Source organism: Sardina pilchardus, chromosome 11 (genome assembly GCF_963854185.1).
Source record: "Sardina pilchardus chromosome 11, fSarPil1.1, whole genome shotgun sequence".
In the NCBI taxonomy this organism is placed as follows: domain Eukaryota; kingdom Metazoa; phylum Chordata; class Actinopteri; order Clupeiformes; family Clupeidae; genus Sardina; species Sardina pilchardus.
The window spans coordinates 27959801-27979313 of NC_085004.1; the positions used below are offsets into that span (position 1 = coordinate 27959801).

Below are 19513 nucleotides of genomic sequence, written 5' to 3' on the forward strand. Positions count from 1 at the left end.
AAGGGGGGGGTGAGAGAGCATGTTGCTGCCCAACAACAACAAGCAGCGGTCTGCTGACGTACCAGCGGACCTGGCCGTATAAAGCCCCGTCTGTGCGCGGTGCGGACGGGCAGACGGGCGGTCGGGGGCCGGGCCTTTAAACAGCTGTGCCAGTGTTGTTCTGCCGCCGGGCCCGAGCTCCTGCCCGCCCTCCGCACACACAGGCCCGCCTTGTTGCGCCAAGGCTCCAGCGCCGACTGCTGCTGCCGTGTGTGTGTGTGTGTGTGTGTGTGTGTGTGTGTGGACACTGCCAGAGGCTAGGCCCACTAAATACATAGTCACACACACACACAGCTTATCCCGACCCTGACCACTAACCTAGATATACAAGCCACAGTCAACACGGACCCCTCCATCAGCCCCTAGAGCCGCACTCTCACAGTGAGAGGCAACAAGTTTTGCCAGGAGCTTTCACTAAGGCCACTTTGTCAGTTTTGGCCTCTCCCCATCTCAGCCCCCCCACCTCCCCCCCACCTCCCCCCCACCACCCTACTCGCTCCCTCCAGCTAGCTCTTCTCCAGTGGGCAGGGTGCGTGATCATTGCTGAAGCCCCAAAGCCTCCCGGCCCAGCTGTACATCTTGCATTCGGGGAGCCGTTTCAGCAAAAATCCTGGAAGTCAGAAACAGCGGACAACATTGAGCGCAGTCCAAGGAATGCAGCTTGTGTTGAATCTAATTGGGCTTGATCCACTTGACAAAAACCTCTCGATCCCCACTCACTCTCTCTCTCTCACTCTAACTCCTCACGTCCCTCTGAGTCTGCTGCCACTGGCCTGGCACAAAACAGACCCAGGTTGTTTCAGGACAGAGCAGGCGGCCGGGCGGAGACAGATGATTTCAGTTATGAGGCTTTTTCGTCAAGCCGATTTCCGGCCCCAGCGCTCCACACCCTCTGTGCAAACACAATGGAAGCCCCCCTGCAGCGTGTACTTGGCTTGGTCCAACCCCGCTCGACCGCCTTTCTGCTCATTCAAACACAATTGCTCCCAATTCCTGGAAGGCCACTGTCACTGAGACCAGGAAGCGGCCATGTCCCTCTCGAACCTAAAAGCCTGTGGAAACACTAGACCCTTTCATGCAGAATAAATAACGTACTGCAAAACTATCTCCAGTTTATTGTTTCGGTAATCTCTTATAAATCCATCTGTCTCCTCTTGCTGTACTGTACGTAATCTCCTACGCATACATCTGGCTTGGAGGACAGAAAGGTACAAAAGAGTTCAAAGACTCAGGCTAAGTCATAAGTCATGAGTCAGTTCACTCCTAGAGGGCACACTAACAGAGGATATGAATGCTACGTTTGGGTATGCGGACACAAGGAAACGCTGATGGCCTGCTGCTTCAAACTAAAAAGACGAAAATGTTTAACAGAGAAGACCGTATGAACTACGCCTCCAGTCCAAGTGTTCCTGTGACACAGACAGACACAGTGGGGTAACGGAGGAGAAAGTGAAGGGTGGAGTGAGGGCCGGTCGTCTGTCTGTGGCCCTGCTGAGGTCACGAACCCCGGGGGACAGCTGCCAGCCCAGCTGGCGGAGCGGGAGAAAGTGAGATTGGACGGGGCCAGCTGCGGCCCGCGAGATAGAGTGGCCAGACCAGACCAGGGGCAGACCAGACCAGCACTAAAGTGCCCCAGATTGACTGAGCATCACAGCTGAGAGCTCCCAGCATGAAACGCACCAGCAGACCAAGAGCACGTTTTCTAATAATCAGAGCCGGGGCATGCAGAAAAGGCTCACCCCATGTTCTCGGTTACTGGTCCATATGGTTTGTGTCTCTATGATAACTCGGCTTGTGGCGTGGATATTAAGAGGAATGCTGTGCTACCTTTGGACTGATATGCACATTAATGGATAACAAATGACAAATAAATCAGCCCTATTCAATAAAACTCTGATAAGAGTGCTCTTACTAAGAGTGCTAGCAGAATGTGCGGTATGAGAGTACATTTGCTATGTCTTCATGTGATTTTTCACATTCAGATGAAGTATTGTACACACAGGCAAAGGTTGCTTGCATTCCATTGAGATTAAGGAGGGTTATTTCATGCATGTTCAATCCTGCCCATTTTTCTTTGATATACACGGAGGAATCCATTTCCTCTAACTCATCAAGGAGTGTCAAAACAAAGCTTAACAGAATCATGGATGAACAAAATATTTTCCCTTTTATCACCAAAAGTTTTCAACAAATGGTTTAACTAGATCTAATAAAAATCCAACCGAAAACATTCCTTGCCCTCTGGTTAAGTAAAGTACAGCACAGCACGTCGAAGAATTGCTTCGCTTCTTCTAAGTGTCTCGGAGAACTTTAAGAGCAGAGTGGTTCAAGACTAAACTGGACATGTTAATCATTAACAAAGGGTTTATTTCAATAATGCATTTCTGGACATACCCTGCATTATTAATGCGCATCCCCATAACCTTGATGACCCAGTCTTCCTGGGCTCAAAGCTGCTGTTGGCCATGGTCCACACACACACACTGGTGTCCTGGTCTGGATGCATACAATACCTTTTAAGGGTAATCATTAGTGAGAAAGGGCGGAGTGCACAACACAAGACGACTGTTGGCAGAAGGGGAAGTTTTCTTTTCCCTAAAATAAACTAATGATTCAAGAATGTCTGCAGTCTTTCAGGAAATAACAATGATACCAAACAATGGGGGAATTCAGTTAGAAGTCACATTAGGCAAGAGGAGTCATTCTCCTCAAGAATATACTGACTGATGAAAATCTACAGCAATTTAAGCTTGATGGAAAGTGGTCGAGTACAATACGCTTTGAATGGCCATTGTTCCCGAAACGCCGATAAGACGGCAAAAGCTGCCAAGAACGGAGATCGGCCTGTAGGAGCCCAGATGACCTCCGGGACACCCATGTGCCCATGTAAAGTCCACCGCCAGAAGAAACCCCACTCCCAACACAAGCAGCGGCGTAACGAGAGGAGCCTATCACCTCCCAGCCAGATGCCCTCGGTCAACTCCTCGCTTACCACACTCCTCTCGGCTAGACCAAGACACTGGACATGCAGAAGGCACGTTCTTCTGTCTTTGGCTAGAATTCTAGAATCCTTGACTCGACACAATGTGGCAGAGTGAGAGCTCTTAGCGAGCAGAAGCCTGGGCAGAGAATGGATCAGCTTGATCAGTGTTGCTATTGGGGCGACGGCTCTGAAGCGCCAACAGGTGATAACGGCAACAATATAATAACAGGGCAGAGTCCGACCAGCCCACCCTTTCATTTGAGAAGAGGAAATGACCTGTGCACCTCTGGTATCTGGAAACCGCCCATTCCACAGCAGACAGCCAGCCAGCAGTAGACTGTGAGGTGCAAGTATGTGGGAGAGAGGAACTCATAAAGCTTTGCACAACCCTTTGGAGTCTGAAACATCCCAATAATAAATGTCAGATGAGGGAGGTTTTAAGGGTTGAAAGAAGACACACACACACACACACACACACACACACACACAGTGTTGCATGATCATGCATATAAGCAGATGCAGGCATACGGGACACGTTAACGGGATGATTCCCGGCATAACAGCATACGCTCCGTGAAAATCTGGGGGATCGCTTTTAGCGCCGGCAACCAAAATCCAAACAAGCAAAGCAACATTCCGCTGGCTCTGCTGACGCATTTTCTTACTTTAGAAGTCAAAAGACGAAGATCAAATAAATTCCTCTATTTATTGATGCATTATATAACCTCTCTACCCGCTGAAAAAGTGGGAAAAGGGAACACGCTTAGCTGGCCTGAGACCACGTAGCTCTAGGGGATGACTCTTCCTGGGCTCTCTCACTGAGCAGCACTGGGGCTGAATACAATTAAACTGGAGAAGACAGCTGGTATGACACAAGGAGACAAAACACTGTGAATTAGTACGAACAACTTGCATCAGTACTCCACATGTGTTCAGGGGGAATGTGCTCAGTGTTATTGTGGCAGAGCTATACTTTTGCCTGTTTTTTTTACCTGCTGAGGGTCTATCCCTTCAGAATGTAAACGATTTAAACAAGCCAGACAGAAGGATGAGCACAGTCCTGTGACACATACACTTTGACTGCTTTGGATGATGACTGAGCGCAGAGGTGAGAAAGGAAGGCGTGCGAGCGCTTTATTTCCATGGAACAGGGAAATTAAAGCCATTACAACACTAGACACGGGGATTTCCAACTGAAATGAATAATAACTGTCAAACTGTGATGAAATCAGGCCAAAGTAATGATTAACCACTTACACTAACAAAGGGGAAGCAGGCAGCCAGACTAGGTCAAATCCATCAGTGGGAATAGTACACACGTTTATTGACCCCGACACCAGAGATATGAAGGGGAAGAAAAACAAAACCTTGTCGTCAGGCCATGGAGGCATCAGCTTAACACTGACGAAATCCCTGAGACTACATCCTCCTGGCGATGGCTGGCTGGTGCCGTGCTCACTCAAGGGCAGTGAAACTGCTATTTAGATGCCTATTTTAGATGTTAAAAAAAATCAGCCCTCTCCCTGGAAAGCCGCAGACTGAACCAGCATACCAGCAGAGGCAAGGCCAACACTGCTGTACTGCTAAAAACTGAGCAAATGACCAATGATGAAACGTTTTAATTTACTATTGTCTAGCATACATACATATATTAATTTCATAATATTATCTGCAATCACATGGAAGCCTAATTTTGAACACTCGCTGCATAACCACACACACACACACACACACACACACACACACAAACACAATTTCAGCAATTTGCACATCTGCTGAGATGCTGTATTTGCCAGAGATCAACTGCTTAACCCTGCAAAATACCAGTGACAGCTGGTCCTGGGACAGGTATGGGACGGCCTGTGATTTGCCTTTACAGGCATCAAACCATGCAATGAAAATAAAAAAAACACCAGATACAACAAAGCAGAAAATGAAGAGATGACATTGACAGCTCATTCTCACACATACCACGCAGATAGGTTTAACGGAGTCCACGTTACTATTTGACTACTGTATGTCAAGCTTAGCCAATTAAAATTCAGTTTGACGCAATTTTCCACGTCTGGATGTACAGATGATTATGCGAAAATGGCTTAATTCAAAAATACAAAGGCAAATACAAGCTCACTAAATCAGTTCACCATTGCGAAAAGCACAAGGACTGGTAAGAAAACATTTAACGTAATTTATGAACAATTTGTTGTGTTCATCTTATAAACGATGCTATTGGTCTACATCATTTCTAACTGGTTACAATCATAGTTACAAAACCGTCGAAAGTAACTTGCCTCAATACTTTACCAACTGCCTGCAGGACCATTTTACAACTTAATCCACTTTTGGAGGTCCGTTGCGAATGGAGAGACGAGCTGTCTCCGGGGATGGTGAACTGATCTCCGACCATTTCTTCACTTGAACGATTTCTTAAGACTGAACTGCTCTGATGCGATACAGAACTAGCATGCTTTCAGGATTCACATCTCCACAAAAAGTAAACTTCAGCCGGAGTCTTGTTACTTGACCCTCCTGTTGCTCTCTCAGCCTATCGCCAGCATCCAAGGCGGAGCCAAACGCCAACAGGCAGCAGAACTTTACTCCACGGTGCGATTTCGCACACGAGCGTCACGAAACAGATAGCCTACGGCCCAGTGTTTATATTTTAACCGCATACTATTTTCGAACAGACACTGATGCATTTTACCACACAAAAAAAACGGGCTTTCATTTATAATATAAATTACTTTCACAGGAGCGCACGAGACACGAGTACAATTATCAGCCATATAGTGCACCTCCTCTACCTGAATAAAGACAGATCATCTGCAACTCATGGGTTTTAGACTTTCACTATGTGATAGTGATGTTGATCACCTCTGAGAAATAAACCCCGTTCGTATTGCCCCCTATTTCCTCTGAAGCAGAGATGGCCACAGGGAAATACAAATATTTAACACGTCTTCATTCTCTTCATAAATATTTACATGATCCTGTACACTTAAGATGCCGAATTGCACATCTGTTTTCGATGGATGTTGACCAGTTTTTGTATTGAGTCTAATTGGAGAACAAAATAACAATTTGATATATTACAGGAACTGTGTTCCAAGTCAACAGGGCATCCATGTAGCATTTCATGATGGTAATGAACACAACAGTTTTTTTCTTCTTTTTTTAGGAAAAAAAAACACAACACTGTTGTGATCATGAGTCTCATTTTCCTGGTGAACAATAGCTTGGAATTCCCCTTGAGTGCTGACAGACAAGTGCAAACTTGACTTCGGAGGGAGCCGGAGATCTGCTGCACATCTGAGCACAATGCCTGGAGAGGCACAACGTTAAACAGCCTTTGGCTTTATCAGAGAGCCTGTGGAAGTGAGAACCAAGGTCCTGGAGACCAGACCGATAAGACCGACGAGCCGATACACGAAGCAAAACATTTAATCATAAAACTAGTCTTATCTTTACACTCTATTTTACCCAGTCATGGACATTTTGTCACATTTCTGACAGTACGATCACAGCATGTCCCTGAATGCATGAAAAGCTTCCTGGTATCATTTGATCACACAAAAGGGCCCCTATATGTGACATAATGACGTTGAGGATGACTGGGTGGTATTTTTCGACTTAGTATGTCAAAAAAAACTATAGACTACAGCAAAATTACATCTAAGTAATCATTCTTCTCAGTTTCAGCTATTTTGGGTCTACTCAAACACAGCTGTTTGAACTGCTTCTACAAATACCCTAAACCATATGCATCATGATTCACAGGTTTTCATATATCTGTGATTAAAAATAGAATCAGCAGACATCACACTTGAAACGTCTGGAGTAGGGTGGAACTGATAACGCAACACTCATCGTTAATCAAGCGTGATCACTGTGATGACGTTACTGAATACCAAAAGTCTAAAGTTAGCAGCCTGAATGCCCAAAGAAGCAACAAACAACGTAACCACTAGAATTGCCTTCATGAGTTCTCATGCAGGCACCTTCTTCCTTCAGTATTTTGTAGAATTCGGCTCACAACACCTCCAGAAGGCTCAACAGTGGTGTCTGGCACCCCCAGACCCACCCCCTTCACACTCATTCATTCCTTCCTCTTTGATGCTCTTGCCGTAAATGACCGGCAACATAACCAAACATACCCAAAAGAAGAAAAGATGAAAGAGTGGTTTCCGGTGTGGTATTTCTTAATAAACAGGCTAATGTTGCTCTAATGTCGTTCAGCGATAGTCGCAAGATATTGCATTCATACCAACTCACTAAGTTTCAAGCCTGATGCATGCATTCTTATGTATATCTACATTTTAGTTTAGCCTAATGAGTTACTGAAATATGCTTTAAAATCTAAATTAGGAAATGGCAGTAGGGATGATCCTCTCCCAACCATTACAAAAAACTACTCTATCTAGTGATTGTGCGATCATGGTGATGTGAATCTGAAATTTAAAAAAAAAATGACAACGTGAAGAGTCAGTTCTCTGGAAAAAATAACTATGTTTACAGAGAAAGGGCGGAGGTGCTAAGGTGTTAGCTGAAGAAATATGGAAGAACAAGGGGATAAAAATAGCTGCAGGTCTGTCACCAGGCCCAGAGACCCGGTGCTGATGTTTTCACAGGAGCCAGACCCACAGACTGGAGACGTGAGGGAGAACAGAGGCAGCTTTCATGACCGCACAGGTGAAAAAAAAGGGGGGAAAACAGGGCCTTGCGTCACTGCGACTGTGACGACATAGGCGTGAAAAGTCTAAAAGCGGCAGTGAGCTATACTCGTTACCCTTCCTCAGCTCTGGCCTGTTATGGTAAAAGAAAAAGAAAAAAAAAAAAAAACTACCAGCTTCCAATTAAACAGAGGCTGCCATGCCACCACACCCAAGTGCCCACAGCAGTAACAGCAGCAGCAGCGGCGGCAGCACAATGCCCAGTCTGTTCAGCATAGCTGCAGGTCAGTGGGCAGCGCCCATCAGCTCTGACGTGAGTGGAGGGTGGAGGAGAGCCAACGAATTGACTGGGAGCTCCTTCAACGAGACATGAGGGGTAGGTGAATAAATAGTGGTGGGTATGCTATGCTTACCTGGCTGGTGACCATATGGCGAGCAGCATAGGTATATATATATAAGTATAACACAAACACACCATGATGGATAAGCCTTGTAAAATATACACTGATGATCAGTCCTTCCTTTTCTATCCACGATAAATCTTCCACTTATGCTCTTTAAACATGCAGCACGAGGTTACAACACTGTTATGAGTCTGCAATGACAGTTAGCAGAGGCTTTAAAATGGCTCCTAGAAAACAGAGAACACAGAAGCAGCCTGTGGGGCTGTGGGTCCGGTACCTGTGGAAGAAGGTCTTGAGAAGGCTGCGTGAAAAGTCGAGGCCACTGGGCTCACCCGTGGGGTCCCTGCTACTGTCCTCTGCCATCTTGGCACCTGCCACAGCGCATACCAAGCAGCCGAGCACACCAGCTCCCTCCTTCTAACACTCAGTCGGTGAAGAATCCCAACAAGAGTGTATGCGCGCACTCACGTCCGCACACATACATACGTACAAACAGCAAGACATCAAGAACCCTACTCAGGACAAATGGCTCAACATTCCTCACAGTGAAGGGTGGAAACTGCTCCCTCACTGTCGTCTGAGGTTGGTGTGCGCAGTATGCTGTTCTGCGAGAGAGAGAGAGAGAGAGAGAGAGAGAGAGAGAGAGAGAGAGAGAGCGCATCGTCCATCTGCTGGGGCTGATAAGGAGCCGCTGCGGAGGCCTACGCTACGCAGATTAGCGTCTTGTGCCTGCGCTGGACGCAGGGGAAATTCAAAAGGCGTGCTCCGGCCCGGGCCTATCATCACCTACCACACTCGTCGCCCTCAGCCGCCTGGCAGGGGTCCCCGACTAGCTAATAGGAGCTAACAGCAGCGCTAATGGGACGCCAGAGAAGCGGGTGCTGAAGGGTAGCGCTGGGCTTAATTGCTCAGTAATTATGAGGATGACCTCAACTATTTGCAGGGACTCGGAGAAACTAAATGGACTGTAGCTGCAGAGTGAAATCACCTGTTCAAAATCAACAAAGTAAAGTAGGCTACTTAGTGCTCACACACAAAGGCCACGCTGTTAAGGAAGTCAGTCACTATAAACTTATAAACGATGCATAATAATAACACACTTAATCAGAGCTACTAATGCATGATTACTACAAAGTTGGGCAGACAAATCAAGCCAGGCATGACTGAATAATGGATAATGTGAAGGCCAACCATGCCAGCCTGTGAGTATATGAAAAACATTTCTCTTTTTGTCATCATGGGCTCCTTTGGAGTAATTTGTATCCAATTCAACAAAAATAAAATGCCAGACACTGTTGAAAGTGGCCAAGACCACAAGTCTACTCTTGGGTCTGCGACAACGCTCAAGCATGCAAGTATGGCATAAGTCACTTAATACCGCACAGCTCATGTTCCACTTGCACATCAAAACACAATTAAGCATTATGGAAACCAGGACTGTGCTGCAATACTACCAACTACTAAAGCCCAGCGAGATTAATGAAATTCAATTTCAACCTCATTTAGAAAAAAACAGAATTGGTGGGTTTTCGTGAAAAGCCTAAGCCATGCTCCTAACCTGACAACCAGTGACACTACACCGACTTGTTTTTGGATTTCTCACATATTTTCGGACAAAAAAAACAAAAAAAAAAGCACAAGACCAGAGCCTCATTACATAACCACACTGCCCCTCTGTTGATGTGGGAATATGAGGACTTTGTGTGAAAACAAGTGTAGGGTTAAGAAGCAACCCTTGGGAGCCTCCAGACTTTCACCATTTCCTGCTCCTGGAGAAGCACACGAGGAGGGAGAGAGAAAACAACCGCCCTCAGGAATCCGCGGCTGCATTGTGTGGCCCTGTGGGCTCAGCTTCCTGTCCCGACCCCCGGCTTTCATATACACAGGCCCTCTTCCTGTGTTTATGTGCTTTCTCGATAAGAGCTCCGTTCCGGGGCTCCCGCGCCAGTGAACGCACCCCGTCGTATACCTTTCTCAAATATTATTCTTAATGAGGCAGCTGGTGGCTTTCCGGAGGCAGCAGGCCCTGGAACAGAATGTCTCGGCAGAGCCTCGGACTATGGTGCCCAGGCTGAGATAGGGGGGCGTGGGGAGGGTGGGCACAGCAGCCCCACCCCCCCCGGAGGGGGAAGAAGTGTGAGGAACAGTCGTCGGGAGTCCTCCACCACCCAAGATCTTGATCTTAATTACTGTCAGAGAAAGAGGAAGGCCTCACATCTGCTCTCGGGAAGAGGCGATTTGTGCAGCACACTGGTGCTTTCACAACATTTACTGGAAACAGAGGGCTGCAAGTCTTGCACAACCATCCACAATCCAGAGATGTTTTTTGAGCTGAGGTTGGGAGAAGGGGAGGCTGGGCTGCTCCGTTCGCTCGCTCGCTCGTTCGTTCGTTCGCTCGCTTGAGGATCACAATGTTCCCTTTTTCAGCAAAACGATGTGCAGAGATAGGGACTATCAGGGCTGTCACCTCCCAAGAACGCTCTGCTGGCACGAGAGGGAATGGCGTCAAGAAATACGCCTGGCTCTTCACAAGCATCCAAAGACTCTGAGGGGGAGGGGAGGGGAGGGGGATTTAAACAAACAAAAAAATCCCATAAACGATTCCAGAACATTTAACAGCCAAGGCCTGAACACCAAGGCAATGTCCAGAAGGACAGGTCCCTCTTTAAATGTGTGTGTGTGTGTGTATACTGCATGTGTGTGTGTGTGTGTGTGTGTGTGTGTGGCAGGGAGGCTGCGGCACAGCTCATGGAAACAGTGTCTTATCTGCTTATCGGCTTACCGAGCCAGACAGGGCATTGAGACGGCCACGGAAATGGACACAGCAAGTCTTTTAGAGACACACAGCCCACTCAGTGCGTCCTTTCCAGTTCTTTGATAGGGCAGCCTGGGCGAAGCATTTGAATATCCCTTAGCCATGACCATAGTGCATGAGGTGTTACCGTGTGAACTGATGGACGCCTGACAGGGCATAATTGCCGCAGCGCTCAATGGAAGGAAGGAAAGCGAAAGGTTAAGCCGACGTGAGGAGGCAGCGAGGGTTTAGAGGCACGGACAGGTAAGCTAGCGCCTGCCAAACTGGCCAACAGGGATGGACTGCCGGGGCGGACACGAGGCTGGCCAACGTGCCGCCACTTCGGCTTTTAGCCGCGACAAGAAAAAGTCGCTGGTTTGTGAATGAATAGCTGGACTGTCTAGGCACTCACTGCTGATGTTCCCCCTGCTCTGCTAGGAGAAAGGCGGAAGAACAAACATGGCAGGTCTGTCGCTATTATTTAGTCATGGGCCGGGCATACATGCTCCCAGCAAACAGAGCAAAGAGACCCTCTGACCTCAGATTTTTATGTTATCAGCAAACTACATTCCCTCTTATCAACCATCTACATCAGTTCACCTAGTTGTGCTCTCGCAAGACGCCAAGTGATCACGAGGCCTCACAACTTCCAAGGGAACGTGGAATGCTTCAAACTCGGATAAGTCAAATGACCATATGTACGCAACAAGATCCACAGGTGTTAGCCGTTAGCAACTACATGGTCGTGACATCAGCACTTGCGCCTCATTGAGGACGTCAGGAATGTCCTTTTGACCAAAGACGCCCGTTAAGTGGACTCTTTTGCAGAAGTGAAAGCATGAGGCAAAGGGCCCTGAGGAGGAGAGGATCATCTCCGTTTGACACAACAGAGCAGTCACAGTCACAGAGACATGCAACAGGCATCCGCTAATAAGGGACACATGGAAGTAGGGTACACAATGTGCAACATCCCATCAAAGACTTGGAAAGCGTCAGCCATAAGTTACATCTCTCTGGCAGACAAACGTACATACAAGCACAATTGCAAACACACACACACCATGCTAAACACAGCAAACAGATGGAGACACACACAGCCAGCAAAAAACTCAACATTGTTGCCTGCAACAAGGGCAACTAATATAGTCTAGTCTACAATCCTCAACGTGTTATTGTCCTTGAACCAACATGCAAACGCAATGGAAATTCACAGATGGGCAAAAAAACAACAGTGATCCCAAGCAAACTCAAACTTCCTGAATCTCTCTATCAAAGGAAAGCTCCCTAGAGTCTCTGCACAAAGGTCAAGCTGGTCTGCAAACATTAAAGGGTTCCCAGCGAAAAGGAAAGGGCCGGAGACAAGGAAGCACATGCATGAAAAGAGGCAGAGAGCAAGCACTCCGCAAACTGTTTGGACCGAGTGCCAACTTTCTCCAGGCAGAGAACAGAGAGACCAACAACAAACGACCGTGTGAGGGAGCGGAGTCCTCCTGAGGTGCAAGCCTGCGACTCTCTGCCTCCTCCCTCTTCTCACTCTCTCTCTCTCTCCTCCTCCTCCTCCTCTCGCTTTCTTTCTTCCTCCCTTCCTTCCTCCCTCCCTCCCTCCCTCACCCATCACCCCATTCTCAAGGGGCAGAGCGAGAACAGTGGGAAAGGAGGGAACGCTCTCTGCCAACACAGCCTTTTGTTCGAGAGAAAACGTGCACGGCTCGCATTGAGCCGCCATCCGCAAAACATCCGGGAGAGAAGCTGGCTCTCCTGATCACCTCAACCACAGGGAAGGGAGGGGGGAAGACGTAGACATAGAAATATACGTCTACAAGCACACACACAGGAGAAAGACAAAGAGGTAGAGGTGGAGGAAGAGAAAGAGGGAGGGGGGGGGAGAGAGAAGGAGGGCATTGGAGAGAGAGAAAGATGGGAAGAATAAAGAAAGTGAGAGAGCAGCTCAGAGAGCCTCAGCCCCTGCTGCTGAGGGCACTGCAGTTTGGATGCCACTGCCAAAAACTGGAGCTGCAGTAATCCATTATCAGTGGACAAAGAGAGTGTGAAGAGTGCTCCTCTGCCTGCACACACACACACACACACACACACACACACACACACACACACACACACTGAGCCACAGGGAGGGAGAGCCAGCATGAAAACACCCCTCACAGCAAGTTTAACAGAGTTCAAGACAAACAAAAACATTCCCATACTGACGAGCAGGATCAAGACATTCACTCCAGCACACCATCTCACACTCACCTCTGTCTAACGGACAGATGCACAAACAAAACCGGAACGACACTATCTGGACTATGACACTGGCAGAGGCAAAGGCTCACACAACCCCCTTACAGTAGACACCCACATGTTCAGCAGCGGAGAGAGTAAACACTCTACTCTTGTTATTCATCATGATAAACATCCCCTATAAACAAAGGCATACAAAGCTGCAGATCCCAGGATTCTAAAAAAGGGATAAAGGAGCATCTGTTGTACTACAGATAGACAAAACAATAACCTGAAAAGCTGCAGCACAATTGCTAGCCCACATCTGAGCAAAAACACAGCACTGGTACCTATAGAAGAAGCAGTCACAACAGATCAAGACCCCCATGGAGTCGGGAGACGGGGTTATCCACGCAGCCGCGTCCGCGCCGTTCCTCCTCTCTAGTCGCGTGCAGGAGCCCACTGTAGTCGCATGGTAAACATCTGGCCGTGAAGGCACAAGTGTGTCTCTCAATCAGAGATGCTTCTGGTAATGGGGCTGACTGGAGCAGTTGAGGGAGGGAGGGAACGAGCCAGTGAACCAGTCCGGTTCAGTCGTACCGCCGTGTGTGTGTGTGTGCGTGTGGGGGGTCACCAAACAGAACAGCTTCAGACAGAACATATCTTTTCTATCTCAATCCCACCCTTTTATCTCTCTCTGCCTCGCTCTCAGGATACACATGCACTGCTCAGAAATAAACACTTGTCCACTCTTCCGCCTCTCCCCCTCCCCTCCCCTCCCCTCCCCTCCCCTCCTTCCCTTCCCCCACTCTCTCAAGGTGATTAAGTTGGCCGTTGCGTTGCATGTGCATAAATAGACTGCTGACTCCTTCATTGCACCGACTCGAAGCAGAGTGGACATGGGGGGGGCAACCATAATGAAAACAGCTTTTAAAGCAAAAAAAAAAATCTATTCTCCAAACTACAGCTGCTTCACTTCTTCACGCTGCTGTGCATGTTCCCCTGATGCACTGACCCAAAATCATGCTGCTCTATTACTCCGAATCCATTAGTCAAAATTGAGGCCAAATTTCTTAGGGAACGACGGAAACTAAGCAACCATTTGCGGCTAATGATTTCCAGTAGTCATTCAGACAAATCAACCTGAAATTATAATTGTCTTCAGTGTTCTCATTCCCACCAGCACCGCCCCCCCCCCCCCCCCCCCCCCCACTCTATCAAGCTGAAAAACACTGTTGCTTCAATACGGCATGCCAAGCTGTGTACACAACTGGTGTATTAATCTAACAATAATGACGATAATCATTGTGAGCCACATCATCAATACTGAAATGCACACAAGCTTCAAAACTGATGGATTTAATATCGAAGTTATTTAGTGTACCAAATGAATAAACCATTAGGTGAAATGAAGTGTGAGTGTGAGTGTGAGAGTGTGTGTGTGTGTGTGTGTGTGTGTGTGTGTGTGTCCTTAAGTCATTTCATGGAAGAGAACCCATGACTGATGCTCTTCTGGGTCTGGAGGTAACCTCATTTGCCCTTGTGTAATGACGACAATAATGGGAGGCTTTGCATACAGGCTATGCTGGTAAGGGCTCAAAGCAATGAGATGATACAGGCAATGCTGTGCTTAGTGAGACAATGTCAGAGATTGTATGATGTTTCTCCAACAAAATGTTTAAATAACCAGGCGACATTTTCAGAAGTAGGTAAAATGTTTGACTGGCAAACAAACTTCAATACCAAATGCATTATTATTAACAACTTTCACCATGGCCTTTGTTATTCATCGTAAAGAATAACGCTGGCAAAATTATCGCTATCGTTACCTACTTCGTATTGTCAAACATGGATCAACAATCGAGTATGACCTGAACACACAAGATGCGTTAAAAGTCCGCAAATACGCATACTGTTATTTCATAAAGGTTATAAAGGCAGCCTGATAACATACCTATTTAATGTATAGGAGCCGTTCCTCTTCAGCCTCATCGCAGCAGTCAGGAGTCGAATAAAGTACTCCAGAATTGGCCAAATCTGATTTTCTTTGACTAACGAAAATGGTCTTTATAACTGACAAGTAATAAAAACAGGAACAACGGAGAGCTTTCCTATGACGAATTCCTTCCGTTTCAATGAGTCGTTTCCCGAACTCCGCCTGGAAAATTGTATGCTGCTCTGTTGAAGTGTTTCTGGAGAGATAGGTGCCAGTATCAATGAGACCTTCAGGTATCTTAATGCAGAGTGGTTATACTGAGTTTGAATATCTGCATTGATAACAAAGCAGACTGTCGTCATTCCCACAATTTACCGTGTTTGAACACAATGCGAGTACGAGCCTCAACCTAACGACACATTCGGGTTACTATCCACAGGAGGACAGGCGAAGATTATAGCGCTGTTATATCATAACTGTCAGTATGTTTCAATATTTGCCTAGGTTTGGCTTTATAGCTCACCGTCCTCATTGTAAACAAACGCGATAATCGCCAGCCTCCTGTTTCTCCGCCTACCGTATAGCCTTCCTCAGCATAAGTGCATTAGTGATAAATCTGAGCCTCATCAATGAGGAGGAATCTCCGGTGCGTCAAAGTACCAGCCTACCAACAAACAAAGGTCTAGTGTTGCACACAGAGCAAACGATGATATCTAAACCTGCAGAACAAAATGACTTAATCGGATGTAGATTTCGATGATGGCTTTCACTGACTTAGCCTATAAATTGTGTCTAAACTGCATACAGCTTGCCAAGACCGCCTTTCCCCAAAAACAAACTTAAACCAACATATCAGGTTTAAAGGCGTTTTTTCTGTCTTTGTCTGCCTTGTGTGTTAGGTTATCCTGTTGGAAGATTAATTCCCTGTTGCCTGGAGTGCTATTCTCCCAAAACAGCCAGACAGATCTCATCCTAAGAATAGATCTATGACAACTACTTAACCCCTAACTGCCTTCAGAGCCTTGCTTCCAATATCAGCTCTTCTGTGTATGCAGACGGGAATGCAAATATTATAGCCTTCAGCTAAACCACTTGACTCAGTAAGTGTCCTTGGAGAAGGCACACATGAGAAATGGAGTCCTTCAACAGCGACTGAATGTCAAAGTTAAACCAAAAATTAATCAAAAGCAAGATGGTTTATATCAGTTCACACCAGACAATGTGTCAGTCATTAAACGATTAAAGAAATATTACATATAGCTGTTTCAAGCAAACTACATCAGTTTCTTCAATGTAGGTATTTACAGAGAGAGAATAAATGACTGTTATCTCTTGCTCAGTCTCACACACTCAAGGGCTGCCCAGTGGCTGAGAGAGAGGTGATGAGTGAGTGGATGTCTGCAGCGCTCCGCCCAGCAGGACTGCAGTATAAAACCAATTGTGTGAAAGTTTAGCACTGCTAGTCAACAGGGCCAGACCACAGTGAAAGTGCCAGAGGAAGGAAGGGAGGGAGGGAGGGAGGGGTCACTCAGTCATTCCCAGCAGGCTGTAGGAGAGGGCAGGCCCGCCTAGTGTACAAAGACCCAGGATCTGGATCCTGGTGTGTGGATTAATGCCAGCCTGTGGCCCACAGAGACTTGAGAACTCATCAGTAAGTCCCCCTAGCTCCCCTTACTCAATCATTTCCGGCGTCAGTTAGCGTGTCTGTGATTTCCCCATCAAAAATGACTATGACACACATGCTAAATATAGCTGGGTGCTAATGGCTACCGCACCCTCGGTTGGGAGAATTAACTAAAACTGTGCCCAGTTCACACATCAGAGGCTCATTGAGTCCAACCAGGTGAAATAACTGCACAGCTATGTGACAACTCAAAAGAAGTTCTGCAGATTGCAGAAGTCATGGAACTCTTATGTGAATACCTGCATTCAGAGGAGGAAACATCCAAAGTATGCCAACCATTCACTTAAAGACTTCTGACATGTTCAAAAACAAAAACAAAGCTTGCAAATATGCAGACACGTGAGGCCGACATAACCAGAATATTTCAGTTGAAGTCCCCTGCACTGTAATTTGAGGCACGGAGAAAATGCCCCGTCAATCAATCTTGAGCAGGTTGATGTACGCCGTCACTCATCTCTCAGCCCAGTCTGGGAGAGATGGAGGACGTCAGCGCACACACACAGGTCACATCGTCGCCTCCCTTATGTAAGCGGGTCTCTCACCATCACTCTCAAATGGTCGGGCCGTCTTAAATATGCATGCGGCCAAGAGGGGTCAGCTGCTTGCCTTCAGTGGATGTCCCTCAGCGACAGCGTCCAGAGACACCAAGAGGTCCCTCTGTACATGTCTGAGAAGGGAGCTGGAGCTACTGTGCAAGGCAAATCCATTTGGCCTTGAAGCTGACCGAGCAATATGGATCTTCATTATGCATCTCGTGCAGTGTGCAAGTTAAAAGCATGCTTCGCTTCCTGTTTGGGGGAGGGGGGTGGGGGGCGCTGAGGGCTCAATTAAGATGACTATACCATAATGGTGGAGGAAGTAATTCAGGTTGTGGTATACACTTAATGTCATGACAAAAGCTCTCCGTCTGATCTCTTCATAAATGTGCATACACCCTTTTCTTTTATCCAAACTACCTTACAAAAGACTCACAATGCTCGAGATTCAAACCTGGACAGAGTGCATACATAATAGCAACTCTAACCATTGCACCACTATGCCATATGTTTTGAGTTCTGCTGAGGTCCTCAGTCACATATGTGAGAACAGTCCTAGTAACAGCTCTGAATTAGTGGGAAACAGGGTGATCAGGAGTCCCGCTAATCAACGCACGCACGGCCTGCATTCATCAACACCGCCGCGTTACGCAATCAGCAGCCAGGGCACTTGCAGAGGCGTCCCATCTTTATTTATCGAGTGGCCCACACAGGCGCTGCTCTGAGGGCTGTGGGTGAAGCATTGCTGCGTTCGCTGCCTCGCGCGTTCTCAGGAATGCTAATGACCCGAGTCATCTGCTCCTCCAGGTTATCTAATCAGCCGAGCTTTCGGCGGCCCGACGCGGCGAGCAGCCTCACGCCGCATTTTTCAGATGACTCTCTCGCTTTCTCTCTCTCAGGGCGCTTTCGCTTCAAGTGGCCTTGAGAGAGCGGCTCGCTTTTTTGAACGAACATCAAGGGGATGCCGTCACAGCCGTCGCCGATTGAGCCGCGCCTTGGCGTCACTCTTTGTCGCCGCGCTTTCTCTTCTCTTCTCGCCCGACGCTCGGAGCCGCAGTGCCGTGGCTTTGGCGTGCTGGGGGGGGGGGGGGCGAGCGAGCTAATTTGAGGAGGATGACGGCGGCTAAATGTGGCAGGGCCCCGATAAGAGGGGAGATGCTGAAAGGCCGAGGATCTGAGCGAGGGGTGTGATAAGCAGCGTCTAATGAGGCCTCATTTATAATCCTGCCACCGCCTCTGCACCAGCGACCAGCTTACCTCCTCAGAAGGAGGGCTCCATGTGTGTGTGTGTGTGTGTGTGTGTGTGTGTGTGTGTGGATTAAGTGGACAGGCCTGTGTGTGCATGAATGGCTGCATCCTGTACGTCATTGGAAGGGGGGGAGGGACGGGGGGGGTTCAGCCTAGACGCTCACACACATGCATACACACATACACACACACACACATGTATACTCCTGGTTGCCAGTCTGGAGAATAATGGCGTCCTGAGGATTGATGGCTAATTAAACTCTATTCAGGGAAAGAGGCGTGGGCGCCTCCATCACTGCCAGTCTGTCTGCATCCCCACGGAGGCTGACGTGCAGGCTGCACTTCCTCTGAGCTACTTCACTCACGGACACTACTGGTGATCTTCAAGGAGATGAGACGATGTTGCCTCTATTGTCAATTTTGCCAGGATGTCACATGACTAGTTCCTAATGCTTTGATTGGATGTTGAGAAAAGCCAATTAAAAACAAATCTGATATAAATATATGCTGTCCATCATCAATGGAAAAGTGTCTGAACATTACTCAGCAACACTGTCCGGCAACATTGCTCAAAAAGTAGCATATATTCGCAAGTGGTAGTGGTAGTTTGGTTGCCTACTGTAAATTTGCCTGACAGCAGCCATCATGTTCCTGTGTGCGCTGCTCTGCTACATGATTTCCCAGGAGCCCTTTGGGTTTGGCAGCGAGCACACCGTCACCCTTGTGCAGCGCTCCCTGCCGCCCACTCCTTCCTGGCCGTCTCCAGCGCTTCCTGTCTCCCGGGCCGCCCCTGCCCTGTGGCGGAGAAGAGAGGAGAGCAGAGGAGAGGAGAGGAGAGGAGAGGAGAGGAGAGGAGAGGAGAGGAGAGGAGAGGAGCGCTCTCGGCTGCCGGGGCTGTGTGGGGCCCGTGTGGGGCCCGTGTGGGTGCCCACGGAGACAGCCGCGTACACACGGCCCCCCGAGCCCACTGACGCAGGAGCAGGAGCAGCAGCAGGAGCC

The 19513-nt window shown here is 47.8% G+C and overlaps 1 protein-coding gene across 6 annotated transcripts in view; it reads right to left on the reverse strand.

Annotated features, from left to right (window-relative positions):
- LOC134095619 (MOB kinase activator 2-like) overlaps positions 1-19513 on the reverse strand; it is a 44353-nt gene that overhangs the window by 8582 nt on the left and 16258 nt on the right. Inside the window, exon 1 of one of the 6 annotated variants that reach the window (XM_062549248.1) lies at positions 15065-15403. The exons of 2 other annotated variants lie outside the window; for them this stretch is intronic. In XM_062549248.1, coding sequence (XP_062405232.1) covers positions 15065-15102 — 38 coding nt within the window. In that variant the 5' untranslated portion in view covers positions 15103-15403. Of the gene's footprint in view, positions 1-5313; positions 5541-8373; positions 8680-13460; positions 13703-15064; positions 15404-19513 lie in introns of those variants that run through there. 3 more of the 6 variants (XM_062549246.1, XM_062549245.1, XM_062549244.1) reach the window with 3 other exon arrangements.